This window comes from Miscanthus floridulus, chromosome 3 (genome assembly GCF_019320115.1).
Source record: "Miscanthus floridulus cultivar M001 chromosome 3, ASM1932011v1, whole genome shotgun sequence".
NCBI classification, from domain to species: domain Eukaryota; kingdom Viridiplantae; phylum Streptophyta; class Magnoliopsida; order Poales; family Poaceae; genus Miscanthus; species Miscanthus floridulus.
The window spans coordinates 20746206-20766968 of NC_089582.1; the positions used below are offsets into that span (position 1 = coordinate 20746206).

The 20763-nt window shown below is 49.6% G+C and overlaps 1 protein-coding gene across 12 annotated transcripts; it reads left to right on the forward strand.

The window, feature by feature from the left end:
* Window positions 1-1959: 1959 nt before the first annotated feature.
* Window positions 1960-20722, forward strand: LOC136541447 (uncharacterized). 12 transcript variants are annotated; one of them, XM_066533335.1, is made up of 11 exons: window positions 1960-3095; window positions 3225-3318; window positions 3401-3537; window positions 4242-4289; window positions 4504-4553; window positions 4777-4856; window positions 5733-5761; window positions 17629-17669; window positions 17837-17967; window positions 18844-18872; window positions 19516-20722. In XM_066533335.1, exons 2-11 carry the CDS (start codon window positions 3226-3228, stop codon window positions 20075-20077), a joined length of 1200 nt encoding a protein of 399 aa, XP_066389432.1. In that variant the 5' UTR covers window positions 1960-3095; window position 3225; the 3' UTR covers window positions 20078-20722. The 12 variants fall into 12 exon arrangements, 4 of the variants coding, with proteins under 4 accessions (XP_066389432.1, XP_066389435.1, XP_066389433.1 ...); XM_066533338.1 differs by having other exon boundaries at window positions 17837-18041; window positions 19516-19743; XM_066533336.1 differs by lacking the exons at window positions 1960-3095; window positions 3225-3318; window positions 3401-3537; ... (2 more) ...; window positions 4777-4856; window positions 5733-5761 and adding exons at window positions 15110-16210; window positions 16340-16433; window positions 16516-16652; window positions 17357-17416 and having other exon boundaries at window positions 19516-20720.
* The last annotated feature ends 41 nt before the right edge of the window (window positions 20723-20763 follow it).

The following is a 20763-nucleotide window of genomic DNA, read 5'->3' on the forward strand; positions in this document are numbered from 1 at the left end:
GCAAATGTAGTAAACACTAGCAGTTAGTGATTGCCTATCGGGCCTACTACTACTAAGGCGGTGTTCGGCTAAGCAAGAAGCTGGTTTGTTCGGCTTATTTTTTTAATCGGAATAGTATTTTTTTTCTCACAACAAATCAGTATAAACAATAACAGTGTTTTTCTACCAGCCGAACACTTCCTAAACTACCTTACTACTACTACCTTACTAGTACTACTACTACCTTACTACTACTATTATCTTACTACTACAACCTTACTACTACTACAACCTTACTACTACTACTGCTACCAAGGAATGTGTGTTGTGTGGCATAAGACATAAAATAGGCAGCGGATGCGGGTTTACCTGTGAATTAATTCAGGCGAATTAATTCAGGGAGAGAGATCGATCAAAGCCCCGTATATATATATACGGCAAGACACAACATTGGATCGCTGCCGCATATAATATGTATATATTGTATATATGCATATAATATGTATATATTGTACATATAATATTGCTGCATGCTCGGGAGGCTTCCGGAGGAAGATCTCAGTCAGGCTAGGCCGGGCCGCGCTAATGCAGTACTCGTGTAGCAGCTCACCGCGCTAGCAACGCGGCAAGGTGACAACCAAAAGCAGGGCGCACATGGGTCGGGTCCACGATAGAATGGCGCATTCACACTGAGCAAGGGAGCAACGCTTTTTCCATTCGAGGCGTATTAGATATAATCTTCCGGACCCTTCCCCCCCCCCCCCCCCCCCCCCCCGGCCCAAGCCCGGCCCCGTCCAGCGGCTAGAGGGCCTGGGCTGGCACGGTCCCGTACGTGGGCCGGCACGGCACGGCCCGCTCCGGAATCGGAGGCTCGCTGGCGGTCCAGCCTGCTCGTCTGCCGCAGGCCGCAGCCTACTCCCCCACTCTCTCACCCTCGAAGTCTAACTCCCTTCCCCTCCCCCTCCCCGCCGCCCCGCGTAGTCCTCTCCCCACGCGGCCGCGCCGCACTCACTCCTCTGCGCTGGCCGCACCGCACTCCGCCCTCCCCCGCGATCCCTCCCCCGCGACTTTGCTCCCCCGTCCTCCGCTCGCCGGAAGGTGGCGCCGTCGGCTCCTTCCCTCCTCGCGGCCGCGCCTCGGGAGCGAGTGCGCCAGCCCCAGGGACGCCGCCCTTGGGTGCGAGCTATCCGGCCCAGGTGTCGTCGGCCCAGGTGGCCTCGGGTGCGCTGTCGCGGCCTGCGAGGCCGCCGGATCCGACTCAAGCAGTTGCCTGCCTGCCTCGCTTTCCCCCGCCTCTCTCTCGTCTCTGCGGCCTCCTCCATGCACCGCCGTCAGCCTCGAGCGCGGCAGCCGGCTTCGGGCGACCGGATTTGGCGTCCCGTTGCCTCCTCCAACGGTTGATGCTGTGGATCTGCCTCGAGGCCAGGGCGAGCGCGCCGGCGTCGACCGCCAGCACCGCGCTCCCTACTGCCCCTCCTGTTCTTCCCTTTCCTCTCTCTGATGCCGCCGACGTGGTCGACGGCCCCCTCGACCTCGACGCCGTCATCGCTTGCTGAAGCGGGCCTTGGGCTGGCCCGGCCTCCCTGACAGGACGTGCTTATCGGGCTAGCCTGGCCCCATAATCGGCCCAGCAGGCCGTGCCTGGGCCGTAGGTCAGGCACGGTGCACGCCTCGGCCCGGGCCGGGAGGCACGACGTGCCGTGCTAGCCCGAACCCCATCGGGCCGTGCCTGGCACGGGGCCATACCGTGCCGGGTCGGCCCGTTGGACATCTATAGGTCCGAGAGAGCTCGTACCTGTTACTTGCTTGAGCTGATGTGATTGGTTGCTAACTGTTACTAAGCACGCTTCGTCCTTCCCCTTGCCTCTGCGGGAAAATAGGAATTTTGCTCTTACGAGAGTGGGCTTCGCTAAATTTTGTAGGGCTTCGTCAAAATATCCTTACAAAAGATTTGTTTCACCGTCTTTTTTACAGGCGTGACCTCCTTTTACCTTATGCTCTGCTTCTCACGGTCACGGTTCTCCTCTCCCCCGTTCTCTCTCCGTCTCAACCGGTGTCCCCAGCTGGCAGCGCGCCACGGCGGCCGCGCCTCCGGCGGGCTGCGCCCGGTGGGCACGAGCTCCGGTGGCCGCACCCCGTCTCTGCCCCGGCGAACGCGCCCTATCTCGTGTCCCCGGCAGCCACGCCCCTGGCGACCGCGCCCCCCGGCGAGCCGCGCTCCGACGGCCGCGCCCCCCGGCGGGCAGCGCCCTGGCGGCCGCGGCGTCTCGTCGGCCCTCGCCGCCCCTGCCGGCCCCGGCGGCGGTCCTCGCGGCTCCGGCTGGCCTCGGTGGCGGCCCTCGCTGGCCCCGGTGGGCTGTGCCACTGTGGCCGCGCCTCCGGCGGTCTGCACCCCGGCGAGCCGCGCTCCCATCGGCCGCGACCCCGATGTCCGCGCCAGGATTCAAGAGATTTGTGATTTTATTTTCGCAGCTCTGCGTTCTTGTGATTTCTGTGTGTTTTTCTCCTCTCCTGTTCGTCCTTCAATTGGTCGATTTAAGGGCGTTTTTGTTCGTTCTTTTTGAGTCGTTTCGAGCAAGGATATGTGCTGATCAAATCCCCCAAGTGATTCAACTAATTTGGTACGAGCTCGTAGATCGATCCAATTTTCGGTTTAGGGTGAAAACCCCGTTCTTGCCCCAAATCTTGCATTTCCTAGAGTTTAAGCTGAAATTGGGCGATGATCTCTTAGAGTATGCTCACCAACTCCCTTGTGATGGTGTGTGCAATGTTTGGGAGCGATTCGTTTTGATTTCGACCGGTTTCGTCGATTTTTGTGCTCGCCCCTTCTCTGTTCGTGCGCTCGTGTTCGTTCTGTTCTTGCGTTCGAGCTCCAGATGGCCGCATCGGTGTGGGCTTCGTTGGTCACCGATGCAGTCAGGCTCAGCGCCTAGCAGTGCCCCGCCGAAGCCTCTGTAGCTGCTTTGCCTCTGCCGTTCTTCCGTCCCCCCACTCCGATTCCTCTGTTCCCCTGCCTATACTGCTAACAATAACACCCCAAAGAAGAATCCGGGAGACGCCCACGCCACCCCCTGCGCGCTCGGCCGCCGTCGCGCTAGCTTCTCCGCCGCGACCAGGTGCGCCCGTGAGCTCGGCCACCCCCGGCGGCGGCTCGGCATGGAGAGCGCCCACGGGGAGCCCGACTCCTCTCTACCATCTTCAGTTTTTTCTTCGGATTTTAATTTGTTTCCCCCTCGGTTTTGAAGGATGCCCGGGTGGATTATCGAAGGCTTCGAGCTCGCTACCAACCCGACGAAGCTATGGCGTGCTTTGAGAAAACCAAAGGAAGCGAAAAATGTTGTGAGGACATTTTCTTCTTGGTGTTCGCCAGAGACTTTTGGCAGTGTCGTGGTGTATGAGACTAGCAGGGCTCTGCCTCCAGTCCCCAGCAGGAGTCCGCAAGGAGGGTTCAGAACGTAATGAAGCTCATCGGCGTCCTTACTGCAGAAAGCGCGGCAGATCTGGCGTCATCGTTCTGTTATTAGTTTTATTGGCGTTGGCAGTGACCGCAGCTGAAGGGTGAGTGTCAATCTCTTAGTTCCCAAATCGAACACTCTCAGTTTATCTTGCTTCTATTTTTTCAGCTCATATATAGTTTATCGGAAGAAGTGCATATGGGTGTGGCCGTGTGGGAGTGAATCTCTGATCTCTGACCGGCCGGAGAGGAGCGGAGGCACAAAGGCTGGGGTGCAAGGGAAGTTTTTTTTTAGGGTAAACAGTAGGAGAGGCTCCTACTGCGAATTTTTATAAAATTTTGTGAAAGTAGAATGTGCAAAATGAAACGTTCTATTTTAGACTGTTGAACCAATTATCTCTATGAGGTTTGTATTTGTCTTTCACTCTATGGGATAAAGGTTAACTCCAACTTGATGCTGACTTTCCAACCCAAAAAAGATGGTTGGACTCCTCTGAAAATCAAGTGATTTCATGTAATCCATATGCTCCAGGCTGCAATTAAGCACAATAATTTCCATAAAGAAAGATTGATTTTTTTTTAAAAGAACAAGAAAGGTTGATTTATGTGGGAGGGAAGTATTTCCCCCTCTCTGGTGGTGAATACACGGTGTGTTGGCCGTTGTTGGATGGGGAAGCGGCTGGCAGGGCAACCGGCAGTTTTTAGAAAAGGGCAACCGTCATGAGTGGAGTGAAAGAAAACACGAATCTAATTGATCATGCATGGTATAGCTATGTTATCACTAACGAATTCCCATGTATACGTGCAGGTCTCAGGACGACCATGTCGAGATGCCTCCACCCCCGGGGGTTCAATGGTGAGAGTTATGTAACTGGGAATTAAATTTGTGGAATATGTCAGGATTAATTGATTAACTGAGTTCCAAAAACTGCGTGCATGCAACTGACAAAAATTTGTACCTTCCTTTTTCCTTCCGCGACGAGGAGAAATTAACGCTTTGTTCTATCCATGATTACAATTAATTATTCTCTACGCTTGCAACATAGACTGACGTGTATTACACTCTTTAGTTCGAACAGAGACAACAATTGTCGGAACAGGATCTTCGTAGCATTCATCGGTACAATTTTCTTTCCACTACAACTGTATCTCATGTGTCTTTCTTCCTTTCTGTCTAGCTAGGCTAGGCCTGAGAAAATCGGGCTTATGGAAAAAAAGAAGCCTGTCTTGCATTTAATTCTCTTCATATTTTTGTTTTCTGTCCACATTGACGTGGGCTGTTCTTTCTACGGATGATACAATCAAATATCTTGAGACATTGATTCGAAGTCGCCGTGAAGCAGCTAAAAGGCGACGGGAAGAGGCTAAAGAAATGGATGAAGAAGCTGATGAATTGCAGGAAAGGGTTAAGGTTCTGAGGCAGGTAATTAATTTCCCGTCGACCTTCCCCCCACGCTCGACGACAACAGCAACAACAACCAAGCCTATCAGTCCCAAGCAAGTTGGGGCAGGCTAGAGTTCAGGCATGTCAATAGCCGTTTTCCAAGCACTCCTATTCAGACACAGATCTCGTATATCACATTCTTTCAAATCTCTTCTTATTGCCTCCCCCATATCAATTTCGGACTTCCTCTGCCTCTCCTCACATTATATCTTGACTTAGAACTCCAAACCACTGGTGCCTCTCAAGGTCTCTTTTGGACATGGCCAAACCTTCCCCCCACTCTCGACACATAATATTGTGTATGTAGCTGCTACAATTGTGCCGCGTATGCATAGAAGTAGAGGTTTTTTTTTTGTATGGTTGTTAAAAAGGTATCAAGAGTAAAATTACAACTTGCTCTGTAAAAGGTACAACATTTTTGTGTGTGTGTATTTCTCAAGTTGTAATTGATGGAGTAGCAATGCACGCATGAATACTTGTCCTGTTAATAGATGAACACAAGGTACATATAAATAGATAGCCTTCTCTAGATGTATAATCTACCAGGGACTTATGGAAACAGAATCCCGGGATTATAGGAGCGGGCTATGCGTGCCTAGAGCTGACGGCCGGATAACGGTGGCGGCGCAACTAACCCTTGCCTACGGCAGGGTTAGGCTAACGTGTCCAGCAGGATTGCTTACAATAATTAGTAGTATCTCTTCAAGGACCGCAAAAAAAATCTGATAGGAGTATATGAGATCTGTTACGGTGCCTATGCAGGTTAGCTAGACAATCCTGCGTATAGCAGTCTAGAAGGTGTTTGTATGAGCCAAATAATGCAAGCTGAACTATAGTCGCTTTCTTTTCATGCAGACACTGCAAGGATGTGCCAAGCAGGATCAGTAAGTTATCCCACATGTACTGTATTTTTTTAGGCTGAATACATATGTACTGTATTTATCCCATGGCATCTATATTTTACAAATTATGTTGCAATGCTTTTGCTTAACTTAAGTGTTCTTTTACATTTTAGCCCTCATACACTTTTTTACTGGCATTTTAAAATAGAAGTCTATATTTGGTCTCTCAACTATGATCTTGGTCCGATTTCAGTCCCTCAACTACGAAACCATTTAATTTTGATCTTGGTCCGATTACTGTAGCACCCACGGTACTGTAGCACCGTTGGTACTGTAGCACGCCAGCCGCTGTTGCTCCTCTCGGCTCTCTCCTCTCAATCCTAGTAGCACATAATAGATACAATCAAATATCTTGAGACATTGATTCGAAGTCGCCGCGAAGCAGCTAAAAGGTGACGGGAAGAGGCTAAGTATTAGGATATGTATATATCAGGATCATTAGAGAGATCCCCTAGATAGGCTAGTTGCTATGTATAGCCTAGTTTCCTTACATTAGGATAGCTTCCTTGTACAGGTAATAGCCTCCTTTATTTGTACTTGCCATGTGTGCCTAATTGGCCCTATATATGAAAGACTCCCCACCCACATTGGGTGTGTGGTGATTCCCTCTATTCTACATGGTATCAGAGAACTAGTTCCCTTTCTCCCTCCCTCCCGCACCTTTTCTCCACCGGCGGCTGTTCTCCCACCCGCACCTTTTCTTCCCCAGCGGCTCTCCCTTCCCAGGCCGCCAATGTCGGCCTCCTCTGCCACTAGTGCCTCCCACTCCTCTGGAACCTTGCCGGCTGCGGACTCCATCTCCGCCCCCGCCATCCTTGTCGCCCCCTACGCGACAATCTCCGTCAAATCCCATGTCCCGGTGACCTTGGAGCTGAACCACCCCAACTTCAACCAGTGGTCGTCGTTCTTCACCTCCCTCTGTGGGAAATTCGGCCTCCTCCCGCACATCAACGGCACAGCGGCAGCCAGGCCCACTGACCCTGCTTGGGCTATTGCGGACTCCTGTGTTCGCAGCTGGCTCCTTGGCACTGTCGGGACCGACGTCCTCGACCTTGCTGCGGCCCTGGACCAGACCGCGCGCGAGCTCTGGGTCGCCATCAAGCGCCTCTTCGAGGCCAACAAGGCCCCACGAGCCATCTTCCTGAGTCACAAGTTCCACTCCATGACCCAGGGCGACTTCCATCAACGAGTATTGCCAGCAGATGAAGGCCACCGCCGATGCGCTCCGCGACGTCGGCCGTACCATCACCGACCCGGAGCTTGTCCTCAACCTTCTGCGCGGCCTCAATCCCCGCTTCGCCAGCAATGCGGACAACATCGCCGACTCGCACTCGCTGCCGGACTTCGCCACCACTCGCGAGAAGCTCGTCCTCAAGGAACTTCGCCTTGCCAACGAGGGCACGGTCGCCGCCCAGACGGCGTTCAACGCCACGTGCGGTCCAGCTTGCCGCTCGGCCTCCCCCACCGCGGGTGGCGGCTCCTCTGCCGGTCGCCAGGGCGGCCACGGCGGCGGCGGCTACGGTGGCCGCAGCTGCAGCGGCGGCGGCGGCAGTCGCTACAGGAAGAAGGGACGGGGCGGCGACGGCGGTCCCCAGTCTGGGGGCGGGTCGCGGGCACCCACACCGCCCGCTGGCCCCTAGTTCTACTACGCCCCCTGGACAGCCGGGGCGCAACAGCAGCAGTGGTGCCCGCCAGCGGTGAACCCGGCCTGGCGCGGCCCCGGCATCCTCGGCGCCCATCCTCAGGCCCATACCGCCTTCGCCCCCGCCCAGTTCTCCGACTGTGTGGCCCCTCCTCCTTCGCAACAAATCGGCGGCTGGGATCAGGCCGGCCTCGTCGCTGCCCTGAACCAGATGTCTCTCCAGGGGTCCAACCCCTGGGTCCTCGACACCGGTGCCACAACTCACATGACACCCTCGGATGGTATACTTCTGTCCCGTCTCCCCCTCCTGCCTCTGGCATCACGGTTGGTAACGGCAGCACCATTCCTATCACATGCCGTGGCACCTCCACACTGTCTTCTCCCAACTCTACTTTTCGCCTCACTAACGTTCTGGTTGCGTCGGCCCTCGTGCGCAATCTTCTTTCCGTTCGTCAATTCACACGTGACAATGATTGTTCTATTGAATTTGACGCTTTCGGTTTTTCTGTCAAGGACCAACAGACGGGGCGTATGACTCTTCGCTGCAATAGTGGTGGCGACCTCTACACCTTCCCCTCCACGCCAGCGCACCACTGCAGCCTCGCCACCACCTCATCGCTATGGCACCACCGCCTTGGTCACCCCGGTCCTTCCAGCCTCGCCACTCTACAGAGCATGTCGGTCATCTCCTGTAATAAGAGCCCATCATCTCTATGCCATGCCTGTCAACTTGGCAAGCACGTACGGCTCCCATTTTGTCATTCTACCTCTGTGACCACTGCTCCCTTTGACTTAGTTCACTGTGATGTTTGGACGTCCCCGGTCCTTAGCACCTCCGGTTTTAAATATTATCTTGTTCTACTGGATGATTTTTCCCATTATTGCTGGTCTTTTCCGCTTCGTCACAAATCCGAGGTGCACCGCCACATAGTCGATTTCATTGCCTACGCTCAAACACAGTTTGGCGCCACACCCAAATCATTCCAAGCTGACAATGGGACCGAGTTCGTTAACCATGCTACCACCTCCTTCCTCGCTAGCCATGGCATTACGCTCCGCCTCTCGTGTCCCTATACCTCTCCACAGAATGGCAAGGCTGAACGCATGCTTCGCACCACAAATGACACTATCCGCACCATGCTCCTTCATGCGTCTATGCCACCTCCCTACTGGGCTGAGGCTCTTGCCACTGCCACTTTCCTCCTCAATAGGCGACCCTCCTCCTCCATACAAAACAATATACCCTATCAGCTTCTTCACAAATCAATCCTAGACTACTACTCGCTTCGAGTTTTTGGATGCCTCTGCTATCCAAACCTCACTGCCACCTCCCCCCACAATCTAGCCCCTCGCTCAGCACCCTGTGTCTTCCTTGGCTATCCATCCTCTCACAAGGGGTATCGCTGCCTCGACATGTCCACTCGGCGCATCATCATCTCTCGCCATGTTATTTTTGATGAATTGGTGTTCCCTTTCTCGGCAACACCATCGGCGGCCTCCATGCCGTCTTCACTTGATTTCTTGATGCAGGGACTACCTTCCTCGACGCCACCTGCGCCCACCGCTCCGCTGCTCGTTGGCCCTACGGCCCCCACCTCCAGCGTGGACGAGTCCCCGGAACTCCTGCACCCGGCTATCCTCCAGCTGGGCCCCCTGGCTCCTCCTGCTGGCGGCCCCTGGCTGGGCGGCCAGCGCTTCGGCGCTGTCTACACTCCGCTGCTCCTGTGGTCGCCTTCCGTCAACTTGACGTGAAGAACGCCTTCCGTCACGGCCACCTCGACGAGACGGTCTACTGCGAGCAGCCGTCCGGCTTCGTCGACCCCGCTGCCCCTAACTCTGTCTGCTTGCTGCAGAAGTCCTTGTATGGACTCAAGCAGGCGCCGCATGCTTGGAACCAGCGCTTCACCACGTTCATCCGCAGCATCGGCTTCACCCCCTCCAAGTCGGATGCCTCCCTGTTCGTCTACAGAGTTGGCGACGCGCTGGCCTACCTCCTCTACGTCGATGACATCATTGTCACCGCGTCGTCGCCGGCCCTTCTCCAGCACGTCACCACGCGCCTCCGCTCGGAGTTCGCCATGACGGACCTCGGCGACCTGCACCACTTCCTCGGCATCTCGGTGACTCGGGACAGCCGCGGGCTGTTCCTTTCCCAGCGGCAGTATGCTGTGGATCTTCTCCAGCGTGCCGGCATGTCTGAGTGCCACTCGATAGCTACCCCCGTGGATGCCCGGACCAAGTTGTCCGCCACAGAGGGCGCTGTGCTCGCTGACCCCTCGGAGTACAGACACCTTGCTGGTGCGCTCCAGTACCTCACCCTGACGAGGCCGGACCTGGCCTATGCCGTCCAGCAGGTCTGCCTCTTCATGCACGACCCCCGCGAGCCGCACCTTGCGCTGATCAAGCGCATCCTGCGGTACGTCAAGGGCTCCCTATCGTCTGGCCTGCACTTGGGCACCGGCGCTATCGACCAGCTCACTGCCTACTCCGACGCTGACTGGGCCGGCTGCCCCGACACGCGCCGCTCCACCTCCGGCTTCTGCGTCTACCTCGGTGACAACCTGGTGTCTTGGTCCTCCAAGCGCCAGACGACGGTATCTCGCTCCAGTGCCGAAGCAGAGTACCGTGCAGTGGCCCATGTTGTGGCCGAGTGCTGCTGGCTGCGTCAGCTGCTCCAGGAACTCCACATCTCGATCCCGCATGCGACGGTCGTCTACTGCGACAACGTGAGCACTGTCTACATGACTGCCAACCCCGTCCACCATCGCCGCACGAAGCACATCGAGATCGACATCCACTTCGTCCGCGAGAAGGTTGCTCTAGGACAGTTCCGAGTTCTTCATGTTCCCTCCGCGTACCAATTCGCAGACATCATGACCAAGGGTCTACCCGTTCAGCTCTTCACTGATTTCCGGACCAGTCTGTGCGTCCGTGACTCTCCCGCTGCGACTGAGGGCGGGTATTAGGATATGTATATATCAGGATCATTAGAGAGATTCCCTAGATAGGCTAGTTGCTATGTATAGCCTAGTTTCCTTACATTAGGATAGCTTCCTTGTACAGGTAATAGCCTCCTATATTTGTACTTGCCATGTGTGCCTAATTGGCCCTATATATGAAACTCTCCCCACCCACATTGGGTGTGTGGTGATTCCCTCTATTCTACACTAAGGAAATGGATGAAGAAGCTGATGAATTGCAGGAAAGGGTTAAGGTTCTCAGGCAGGTAATTAATTTCCTGTCGACCTTCCCCCCACGCTCAACGACAACAGCAACAACAACCAAGCCTGTCAGTCCCAAGTAAGTTGGGGCAGGCTAGAGTTCAGGCACGTCGATAGCCGTTTTTCAAGCACTCCTATTCAGACACAGATCTCGTATATCACATTCTTTCAAATCTCTTCTTATTGCCTCCCCCATATCAATTTCGGTCTTCCTCTGCCTCTCCTCACATTATATCTTGACTTAGAACTCCAAAGCACCGGTGCCTCTCAAGGTCTCTTTTGGACATGGCCAAACCTTCCCCCCACGCTCGACACATAATATTGTGTAGGTAGCTGCTACAATTGTGCCGCGTATGCATAGAAGTAGAGGTTTTTTTTTTGTATGGTTGTTAAAAAGGTATCAAGAGTAAAATTACAACTTGCTCTGTAGAAGGTACAACATTTTTGTGTGTGTGTATTTCTCAAGTTGTAATTGATGGAGTAGCAATGCACGCATGAATAGTTGTCCTGTTAATAGATGAACACAAGGTACATATAAATAGATAGCCTTCTCTAGATGTATAATCTACCAGGGACTTATGGAAACAGAATCCTGGGATTATAGGAGCGGGCTATGCGTGCCTAGAGCTGACGGCCGGATAACGGTGGCGGCGCAACTAACCCTTGCCTACGGCAGGGTTAGGCTAACGTGTCCAGCAGGATTGCTAACAATAATTTGTAGTATCTCTTGAAGGACCGCAAAAAAAATCTGATAGGAGTATATGAGATCTGTTACGGTGCCTATGCAGGTTAGCTAGACAATCCTGCGTATAGCAGTCTAGAAGGTGTTTGTATGAGCCAAATAATGCAAGCTGAACTATAGTCGCTTCCTTTTCATGCAGACACTGAAAGGATGTGCCAAGCAGGATCAGTAAGTTATCCCACATATGTAATGTATTTTTTTAAGCTGAATACATATGTACTGTATTTATCCCATGGCATCTATATTTTACAAATAATGTTGCAATGCTTTTGCTTAACTTAAGTGTTCTTTTACATTTTAGTCCTCACACGCTTTTTTACTGGCATTTTAAAATAGAAGTCTATATTTGGTCTCTCAACTATGATCTTGGTCCGATTTCGGTCCCTCAACTATGAAACCATTTAATTTTGATCTCTCAGCTCTCAAAATCGTTCACTTTTGGTCCTTGAGTCCTTGGATTGAAATTGAGATTGTTTTCGATGACATGACGTTCAAATGGACAATATTTGATAAATTGGCCAACAATTTTTATTTTTATTTGTTGCCACTAGTCCATCAACCCGTACTCTCGCACAGGCTAGAATTTTAAAGATATACTATTAATATATTTGATTAATTAAAAATTACTTATATTAAATTGTATGTTTTTTTATTTATTTTCTACAAAATAGAAATAGTAGATACTTTGTAGTCTATATTTAATGATCATAAACTTATTAATTACTTTTTTTGCAAGGGACCGACTTATATATTTTTCATGCGCATTCATATTTTTACTTTGCATGCACCTTGTATATCTTTAATATGCAATTAGTTTGAAACCTTGCCATTAACTATGGTGAGAATTTTGATTTTGATTTTTATTTTTATTGACTGCTATAGATATTTTAATCAAGTTAAAGCTCTTGTGCTTATTGTATCTTTTACTAACTCTCAAATAAGGATTTTAGGCCATATAGTAGATTCCTAAGTACTGCAATAGCATATGCAATCATTCGAAAATTGCACCATGTCACCTAAGATAAGTGACAGACCTCGAAATGAGATCTCGGATGGGGGTAGCTGTGCTAACCTCAAGAGAATTTTAAATCTTGCCTTATAATGGTCGAATTGCTATAGTGTAATGTTGAAGGGCCAAAAAAACATAGCCATCAGTAGAGATTGAATTTTCCTATCGAGGAATTATATGTGCAATTATGGTTATACCATCAATATAGACGTATTAAATATTTAGTTAAAATATATAAATATTGATAAAGTAATAACCTTTTAAATTATGTCATGGTTACTAATATGATTTTAAAAAATTGTTAGCGTCCTTAGTATATGAGTTGTTAAGGAAAAAACATAACATATATATTTACCACTCATACATGCTGACACAATGTGTATGCTTACATTAATCAAATCAGCCGAACACTGCCTTAGTAGTAGTAGGCCCGATAGGCGATCGCTAACTGCTAGTGTTTACTACATTTGCAGGATCGATCTGTCATCGATGATCGACCACCAAAATGGAGGTGCTCAGTTGGGTCAACGTTGGGAATGCGGCGAACATTGTGCAGCTGCTCGGGGGGGCGGTCCAGGTGGTCGGGTGCCTCATCAACGTGTCCGACAACTTCCTGCAGTTGTCACAGACCAAGAAGGAATACCGCGAGCTCGAGCTGCGCGTGGAGAAGCTGAAGGCGCTCGTCGTGTGGCAAAACCCCTTGCTGGAGCACGGTGCAGCAGAAGCAGCCGTGGCTCGAGGCTGAGGTGAGCAGCGCGCTCCGCGAGGCAGACGGCCTCGCCAACTCTTACAGGAACGGCACGGTTTGGTTCGTGGTCTGGACGGGCAGTAGCATGACCCAGCAGTTCCGTGACCTGTGCAACAGGATCGACTCCTGCTATGACGTCCTCACCTCCCTCAACGCCCAACTCATCGCACAAGCGGGACCTCTTACTGCTCCGTTACTTGTCAGGTGAATACTGAATCTATACTGATTGCTTCAATGATCAAGCTACGTTGCCTACGTGCTAGTGCTATGTTGTTCAGTACCAGTAATAACTCGATGTGGCTCGGTGTAAATTAACGGCCGGCAATTAATCTAATTAAACGCGTGCTTGTTATGGACTTATGGCAATTCAGGGTTGAGAGGAACGAAGGCGGCGCAGTTCCGACGGCGGCTGTGCCTTCCAGGGACGCCGAGGCACCTATGGGGGTTGCTGCTGACGGCGTCCCGGCACACAATGCAGCGGCAGATGATGGCCAAGAGGCAGGTGAAGACCGTGATCAGCGCATCAACTGATCATCCATGGTGTTGTGTCGTGTGAAGACCGTGATCAGACGTGTGTGAGGTGAAACAGGAAAAGGGAATTGTTGTCACCGTGAATTTGAAAGCACAATCCTTTTCCGTCCACAGAAATGAGCCTTGATTTGTAACGTATTTGTTGACGTGTGAGAGGTAGTAGATTGATTTATTATGTTTTGATGATTGGATAGACGGGAATCGGTCATGTACAATTTATTTTATAAGAGGCAGGGGTGGTCTTATCCTACAGAAAAGTCATACTATTATCATGTTGCTTTATGAAGTTTTTCTTAGATTAAACAAAAACTGTCATGGACTTATTTAAATTGGCCTGTCCCTCTCGCCCCCTTACCTCGACGCTGTCATCGCCTGATGAAGCGGGCCTTGGGCTGGCCTGGCCTTCCTGTCAGGCCGTGCTTATCGGGCTAGCCTGGCCCGATAATCGGCCCAGCAGGTCGTGCCTGGGCCATAGGTCAAGCCGTGCTTATCGGGCTAGCCTGGCCCGATAATCGGCCCAGCAGGTCGTGCCTGGGCCATAGGTCAGGCACGGTACCCGTCTCGGCACGGCCTGGAAGGCACGACGTGCCGGTCCGAACCACATCGAGCCATGCATGACATGGGCCCGTGCTGGGCCGGCCCGTTGGACATCTATAGGCCCGAGAGAGCTCATACCTGTTACTTGCTTGAGCGGATGTGATTGGTTGCTAACTGTTACTAAGCACGCTTCGTCCTTCCCCTGCCTCTACGGGAAAATGAGAATTTTACCCTTATGAGTGTGGACTTTGCTAGAATACCTTTAAGTTTTATGGGCTTCGTTTTGTTTCGCACTATTTTATTATTTCGTATTTTTTTAACTTTTATAAATTTATGATCTATCTTTTTATACCAGGCGTGACCTCCTTTTACTTTAGGCTCTGCTTCTCAACGTCACGGTTATAGCCCCCGTTCATGTGCCCTCGTCTGCTTCTTTTTTATTTGAAACAGTATTTTACTCCCTTACAATTAGAGCGTGTATGGTTTCTTAGTATAAATTTTAGTCTATGTCACGACGTTTGGATGCTATTTAGGAGAACTAAATATGAGTTAATTATAAAACTAATTACATAGATGGAGGCTAATTTACGAGACGAATTTATTAAGCGTAATTAACCCGTAACTAGCACATATTTACTGTAGCACAACATTGTCAAATAATGAACTAATTAGGTTTAAAAAATTCGTCTCGTAAATTAGCCACAATCTGTACAATTAGTTATTTTTTTCGTCTATATTTAATACTTCGTGCATGTATCAAACATCCGATAGTACGGTGACTGAAATTTAACACCTCTTACTCAAAGGCGTCCAAATTCCTCGAGAACCGTACGGTGACTGAAATTTAACACCTCTTACTCAAAAGCGTCCAAATTCCTCGAGAACCGTACCATCGGGGCCAATTTCTCCTCTCCCCCATTCTCTCTCCGTCTCGACCGGTGTCCCCGGCTGGCAGCGCGCCCCGGCGGCCGCGCCTCCGGCGGGCTGCGCCCGGTGGGCACGGGCTCCGGTGGCCGCACCCCGTCTCTGCCCCGGCGAACGCGCCCTATCTCGTGTCCCCGGCAGCCACGCCCCTGGCGACCGCGCCCCCCGGCGAGCCGCGCTCCGACGGCCGCGCCCCCCGGCGGGCAGCGCCCTGGCGGCCGCGGCGTCTCGTCGGCCCTCGCCGCCCCTGCCGGCCCCGGCGGCGGTCCTCGCGGCTCCGGCTGGCCTCGGTGGCGGCCCTCGCTGGCCCCGGTGGGCTGTGCCACTGTGGCCGCGCCTCCGGCGGTCTGCACCCCGGCGAGCCGCGCTCCCATCGGCCGCGACCCCGATGTCCGCGCCAGGATTCAAGAGATTTGTGATTTTATTTTCGCAGCTCTGCGTTCTTGTGATTTCTGTGTGTTTTTCTCCTCTCCTGTTCGTCCTTCAATTGGTCGATTTAAGGGCGTTTTTGTTCGTTCTTTTTGAGTCGTTTCGAGCAAGGATATGTGCTGATCAAATCCCCCAAGTGATTCAACTAATTTGGTACGAGCTCGTAGATCGATCCAATTTTCGGTTTAGGGTGAAAACCCCGTTCTTGCCCCAAATCTTGCATTTCCTAGAGTTTAAGCTGAAATTGGGCGATGATCTCTTAGAGTATGCTCACCAACTCCCTTGTGATGGTGTGTGCAATGTTTGGGAGCGATTCGTTTTGATTTCGACCGGTTTCGTCGATTTTTGTGCTCGCCCCTTCTCTGTTCGTGCGCTCGTGTTCGTTCTGTTCTTGCGTTCGAGCTCCAGATGGCCGCATCGGTGTGGGCTTCGTTGGTCACCGATGCAGTCAGGCTCAGCGCCTAGCAGTGCCCCGCCGAAGCCTCTGTAGCTGCTTTGCCTCTGCCGTTCTTCCGTCCCCCCACTCCGATTCCTCTGTTCCCCTGCCTATACTGCTAACAATAACACCCCAAAGAAGAATCCGGGAGACGCCCACGCCACCCCCTGCGCGCTCGGCCGCCGTCGCGCTAGCTTCTCCGCCGCGACCAGGTGCGCCCGTGAGCTCGGCCACCCCCGGCGGCGGCTCGGCATGGAGAGCGCCCACGGGGAGCCCGACTCCTCTCTACCATCTTCAGTTTTTTCTTCGGATTTTAATTTGTTTCCCCCTCGGTTTTGAAGGATGCCCGGGTGGATTATCGAAGGCTTCGAGCTCGCTACCAACCCGACGAAGCTATGGCGTGCTTTGAGAAAACCAAAGGAAGCGAAAAATGTTGTGAGGACATTTTCTTCTTGGTGTTCGCCAGAGACTTTTGGCAGTGTCGTGGTGTATGAGACTAGCAGGGCTCTGCCTCCAGTCCCCAGCAGGAGTCCGCAAGGAGGGTTCAGAACGGAATGAAGCTCATCGGCGTCCTTACTGCAGAAAGCGCGGCAGATCTGGCGTCATCGTTCTGTTATTAGTTTTATTGGCGTTGGCAGTGACCGCAGCTGAAGGGTGAGTGTCAATCTCTTAGTTCCCAAATCGAACACTCTCAGTTTATCTTGCTTCTATTTTTTCAGCTCATATATAGTTTATCGGAAGAAGTGCATATGGGTGTGGCCGTGTGGGAGTGAATCTCTGATCTCTGACCGGCCGGAGAGGAGCGGAGGCACAAAGGCTGGGGTGCAAGGGAAGTTTTTTTTTTAGGGTAAACAGTAGGAGAGGCTCCTACTGCGAATTTTTATAAAATTTTGTGAAAGTAGAATGTGCAAAAAGAAAAGTTCTATTTTAGACTGTTGAACCAATTATCTCTATGAGGTTTGTATTTGTCTTTCACTCTATGGGATAAAGGTTAACTCCAACTTGATGCTGACTTTCCAACCCAAAAAAGATGGTTGGACTCCTCTGAAAATCAAGCGATTTCATGTAATCCATATGCTCCAGGCTGCAATTAAGCACAATAATTTCCATAAAGAAAGATTGATTTTTTTTAAAAGAACAAGAAAGGTTGATTTATGTGGGAGGGAAGTATTTCCCCCTCTCTGGTGGTGAGTACACGGTGTGTTGGCCGTTGTTGGATGGGGAAGCGGCCGGCACGGCAACCGGCAGTTTTTAGAAAAGGGCAACCGTCATGAGTGGAGTGAAAGAAAACACGAATCTAATTGATCATGCATGGTATAGCTATGTTATCACTAACGAATTCCCATGTATACGTGCAGGTCTCAGGACGACCATGTCGAGATGCCTCCACCCCCGGGGGGTTCAATGGTGAGAGTTATGTAAGTGGGAATTAAATTTGTGGAATATGTCAGGATTAATTGATTAACTGAGTTCCAAAAACTGCGTGCATGCAACTGACAAAAATTTGTACCTTCCTTTTTCCTTCCGCGACGAGGAGAAATTAACGCTTTGTTCTATCCATGATTACAATTAATTATTCTCTACGCTTGCAACATAGACTGACGTGTATTACACTCTTTAATTCGAACAGAGACAACAATTGTCGGAACAGGATCTTCGTAGCATTCATCGGTACAATTTTCTTTCCACTACAACTGTATCTCATGTGTCTTTCTTCCTTTCTGTCTAGCTAGGCTAGGCCTGAGAAAATCGGGCTTATGGAAAAAAGAAGCCTGTCTTGCATTTAATTCTCTTCATATTTTTGTTTTCTGTCCACATTGACGTGGGCAGTTCTACAGATGATACAATCAAATATCTTGAGACATTGATTCGAAGGGGCCGCGAAGCAGCTAAAAGGCGACGGGAAGAGGCTAAAGAAATGGATGAAGTAGCTGATGAATTGCAGGAAAGGGTTAAGGTTCTCAGGCAGGTAATTAATTTCCCGTCGACCTTCCCCCCGCGCTCGACGACAACAGCAACAACAACCAAGCCTGTCAGTCCCAAGTAAGTTGGGGCAGGCTAGAGTTCAGGCACGTCGATAGCCGTTTTTCAAGCACTCCTATTCAGACACAGATCTCGTATATCACATTCTTTCAAATCTCTTCTTATTGCCTCCCCCATATCAATTTCGGTCTTCCTCTGCCTCTCCTCACATTATATCTTGACTTAGAACTCCAAAGCACCGGTGCCTCTCAAGGTCTCTTTTGGACATGGCCAAACCTTCCCCCCACGCTCGACACATAATATTGTGTAGGTAGCTGCTACAATTGTGCCGCGTATGCATAGAAGTAGAGGTTTTTTTTTTGTATGGTTGTTAAAAAGGTATCAAGAGTAAAATTACAACTTGCTCTGTAGAAGGTACAACATTTTTGTGTGTGTGTATTTCTCAAGTTGTAATTGATGGAGTAGCAATGCACGCATGAATAGTTGTCCTGTTAATAGATGAACACAAGGTACATATAAATAGATAGCCTTCTCTAGATGTATAATCTACCAGGGACTTATGGAAACAGAATCCCGGGATTATAGGAGCGGGCTATGCGTGCCTAGAGCTGATGGCCGGATAACGGTGGCAGCGCAACTAACCCTTGCCTACGGCAGGGTTAGGCTAACGTGTCCAGCAGGATTGCTAACAATAATTAGTAGTATCTCTTGAAGGACCGCAAAAAAAGTCTGATAGGAGTATATGAGATCTGTTACGGTGCCTATGCAGGTTAGCTAGACAATCCTGCGTATAGCAGTCTAGAAGGTGTTTGTATGAGCCAAATAATGCAAGCTGAACTATAGTCGCTTTCTTTTCATGCAGACACTGCAAGGATGTGCCAAGCAGGATCAGTAAGTTTTCCCACATATGTACTGTATTTTTTTAGGCTGAATACATATGTACTGTATTTATCCCATGGCATCTATATTTTACAAATTATGTTGCAATGCTTTTGCTTAACTTAAGCGTTCTTTTACATTTTAGCCCTCATACACTTTTTTACTGGCATTTTAAAATAGAAGTCTATATTTGGTCTCTCAACTATGATCTTGGTCCGATTTCAGTCCCTCAACTACGAAACCATTTATTTTTTATCGGAGATGATGATTAGAGACTACCAAATTAAAGGCTAAATGTTTCTGATTATTGTGACAATTTCTAGGATTTATCTTTTTTCCTAGCACGTCTTGTGAGAGCTAACGTGGTGCCTCTGTTGAGGTCTCTAATTAGTAATAGTAAGATAAGATAAGATTTGCATGCATGTAAGATTTATGTGTTCCAATTCATCTAATACCATCGATTTGAATGGCACTAAAAATAAACATTTTTAAGAGTTGAGGGACAAAAATCAAACCGAGACCATAGTTAAAGGACCAAACTTGGACTTATTCCTTTAAAATAAATATCGATGCATCCAACAAAGACATTAATCAATAACTGTTATCTTTAGCTTCCAAAAGACAGCACAATAAGCTATCTCTTGTTTGAATATAGGCCAGAGGAAGGAGAATCACCAGGCGAGGCACAGGGCCCGGACACAACTCAGAAGCTTAAACTTAAATTCAATGGCAGCTTGAGCAATACCATTTACACAAAAGATTCCTTGCTACAATACAGCAATGGAGGACCAATAGAGATTGCGATCTGTAGGGGTGACCAAATAATCACATCAGGTGACCTTTCTTCACTGGAAGTCGAGATTGTTGTTCTAGAGCACGGTCACACCTGCAAGGGTGACTGGACTGAAGAGGATTTCGATCACCAAATAATCAGAAGTGGGAAGAAGGTATCTATGCTGGATGAAGCTATCGTGCAGCTAGACCGTGGAAAGGCCTCTCTTGGTAATATCCACTTCAAGGAAGGCTCTGGCGGTAATAGTTTCATCCTCGCTGCGAGAGTTTTTAGAAGTAGAAACATCATTGGAACAACTAGAATTGAAGAGGCGTTCATGGATGCGCATCCTTTCCATGTGTTGACAGAGCGGAGTAAGGGTAGGTGGCCATATGCCTCACTTTTCCTTTTCTATATTGTTGGAGTTTGTGCCGTTTGGTACTAGTAAGATTTTTCATTCTTATTTTTTTGAATTATACAAGATGGGACATACGCCTCCTTTTAGAAATTTACGAGTCTTAAAAGATTAAAATTTACAGTGCACCAGATTACTAAGAGCCATTCATCCTTAGTGGATAGGATATAGCGTGATTACCTATTACCTCCCAAGAGATAATATATAGGTCATCCAAGTCACCATGATCAATTAAAAGGTTGTTTTGTATTGACTTGACATTTATGGAAAATGAATCATGCGTAGCTCTCTCAGAGCTCATTTCCAAAAACTATCTCGAGAAATAACAAATGTAGCCAGTACATTACACCTATATTCAAATTCATCCAGATATTTTAATTTGAATTTTATTTTCGCAAAATCAAAATTGGAGATTTCAGTTTCCAGTCAAAGGTGTTTACATTAATGAAATTCATTGTGGCATTTTTCTTTTATATCTGACTTTACAAATTTTTTATACTAGTTTGAAACCCAAAATAAAATATTGGTGTGTTTTGTCTACTATTGGTTGACTTAATGATTCCATTCTTATGAGACCTGTGGACTTCCCACAGATCACGTTTAGAGAGATAATTGATTCCAATGTTTTCCTTTTGTGTCTATGGCATATTACAGGGAGGAGCCTTTCTATTTTTCATGAAAATTTTGTTAATAATTAATGGCTGAGATTCACTAGA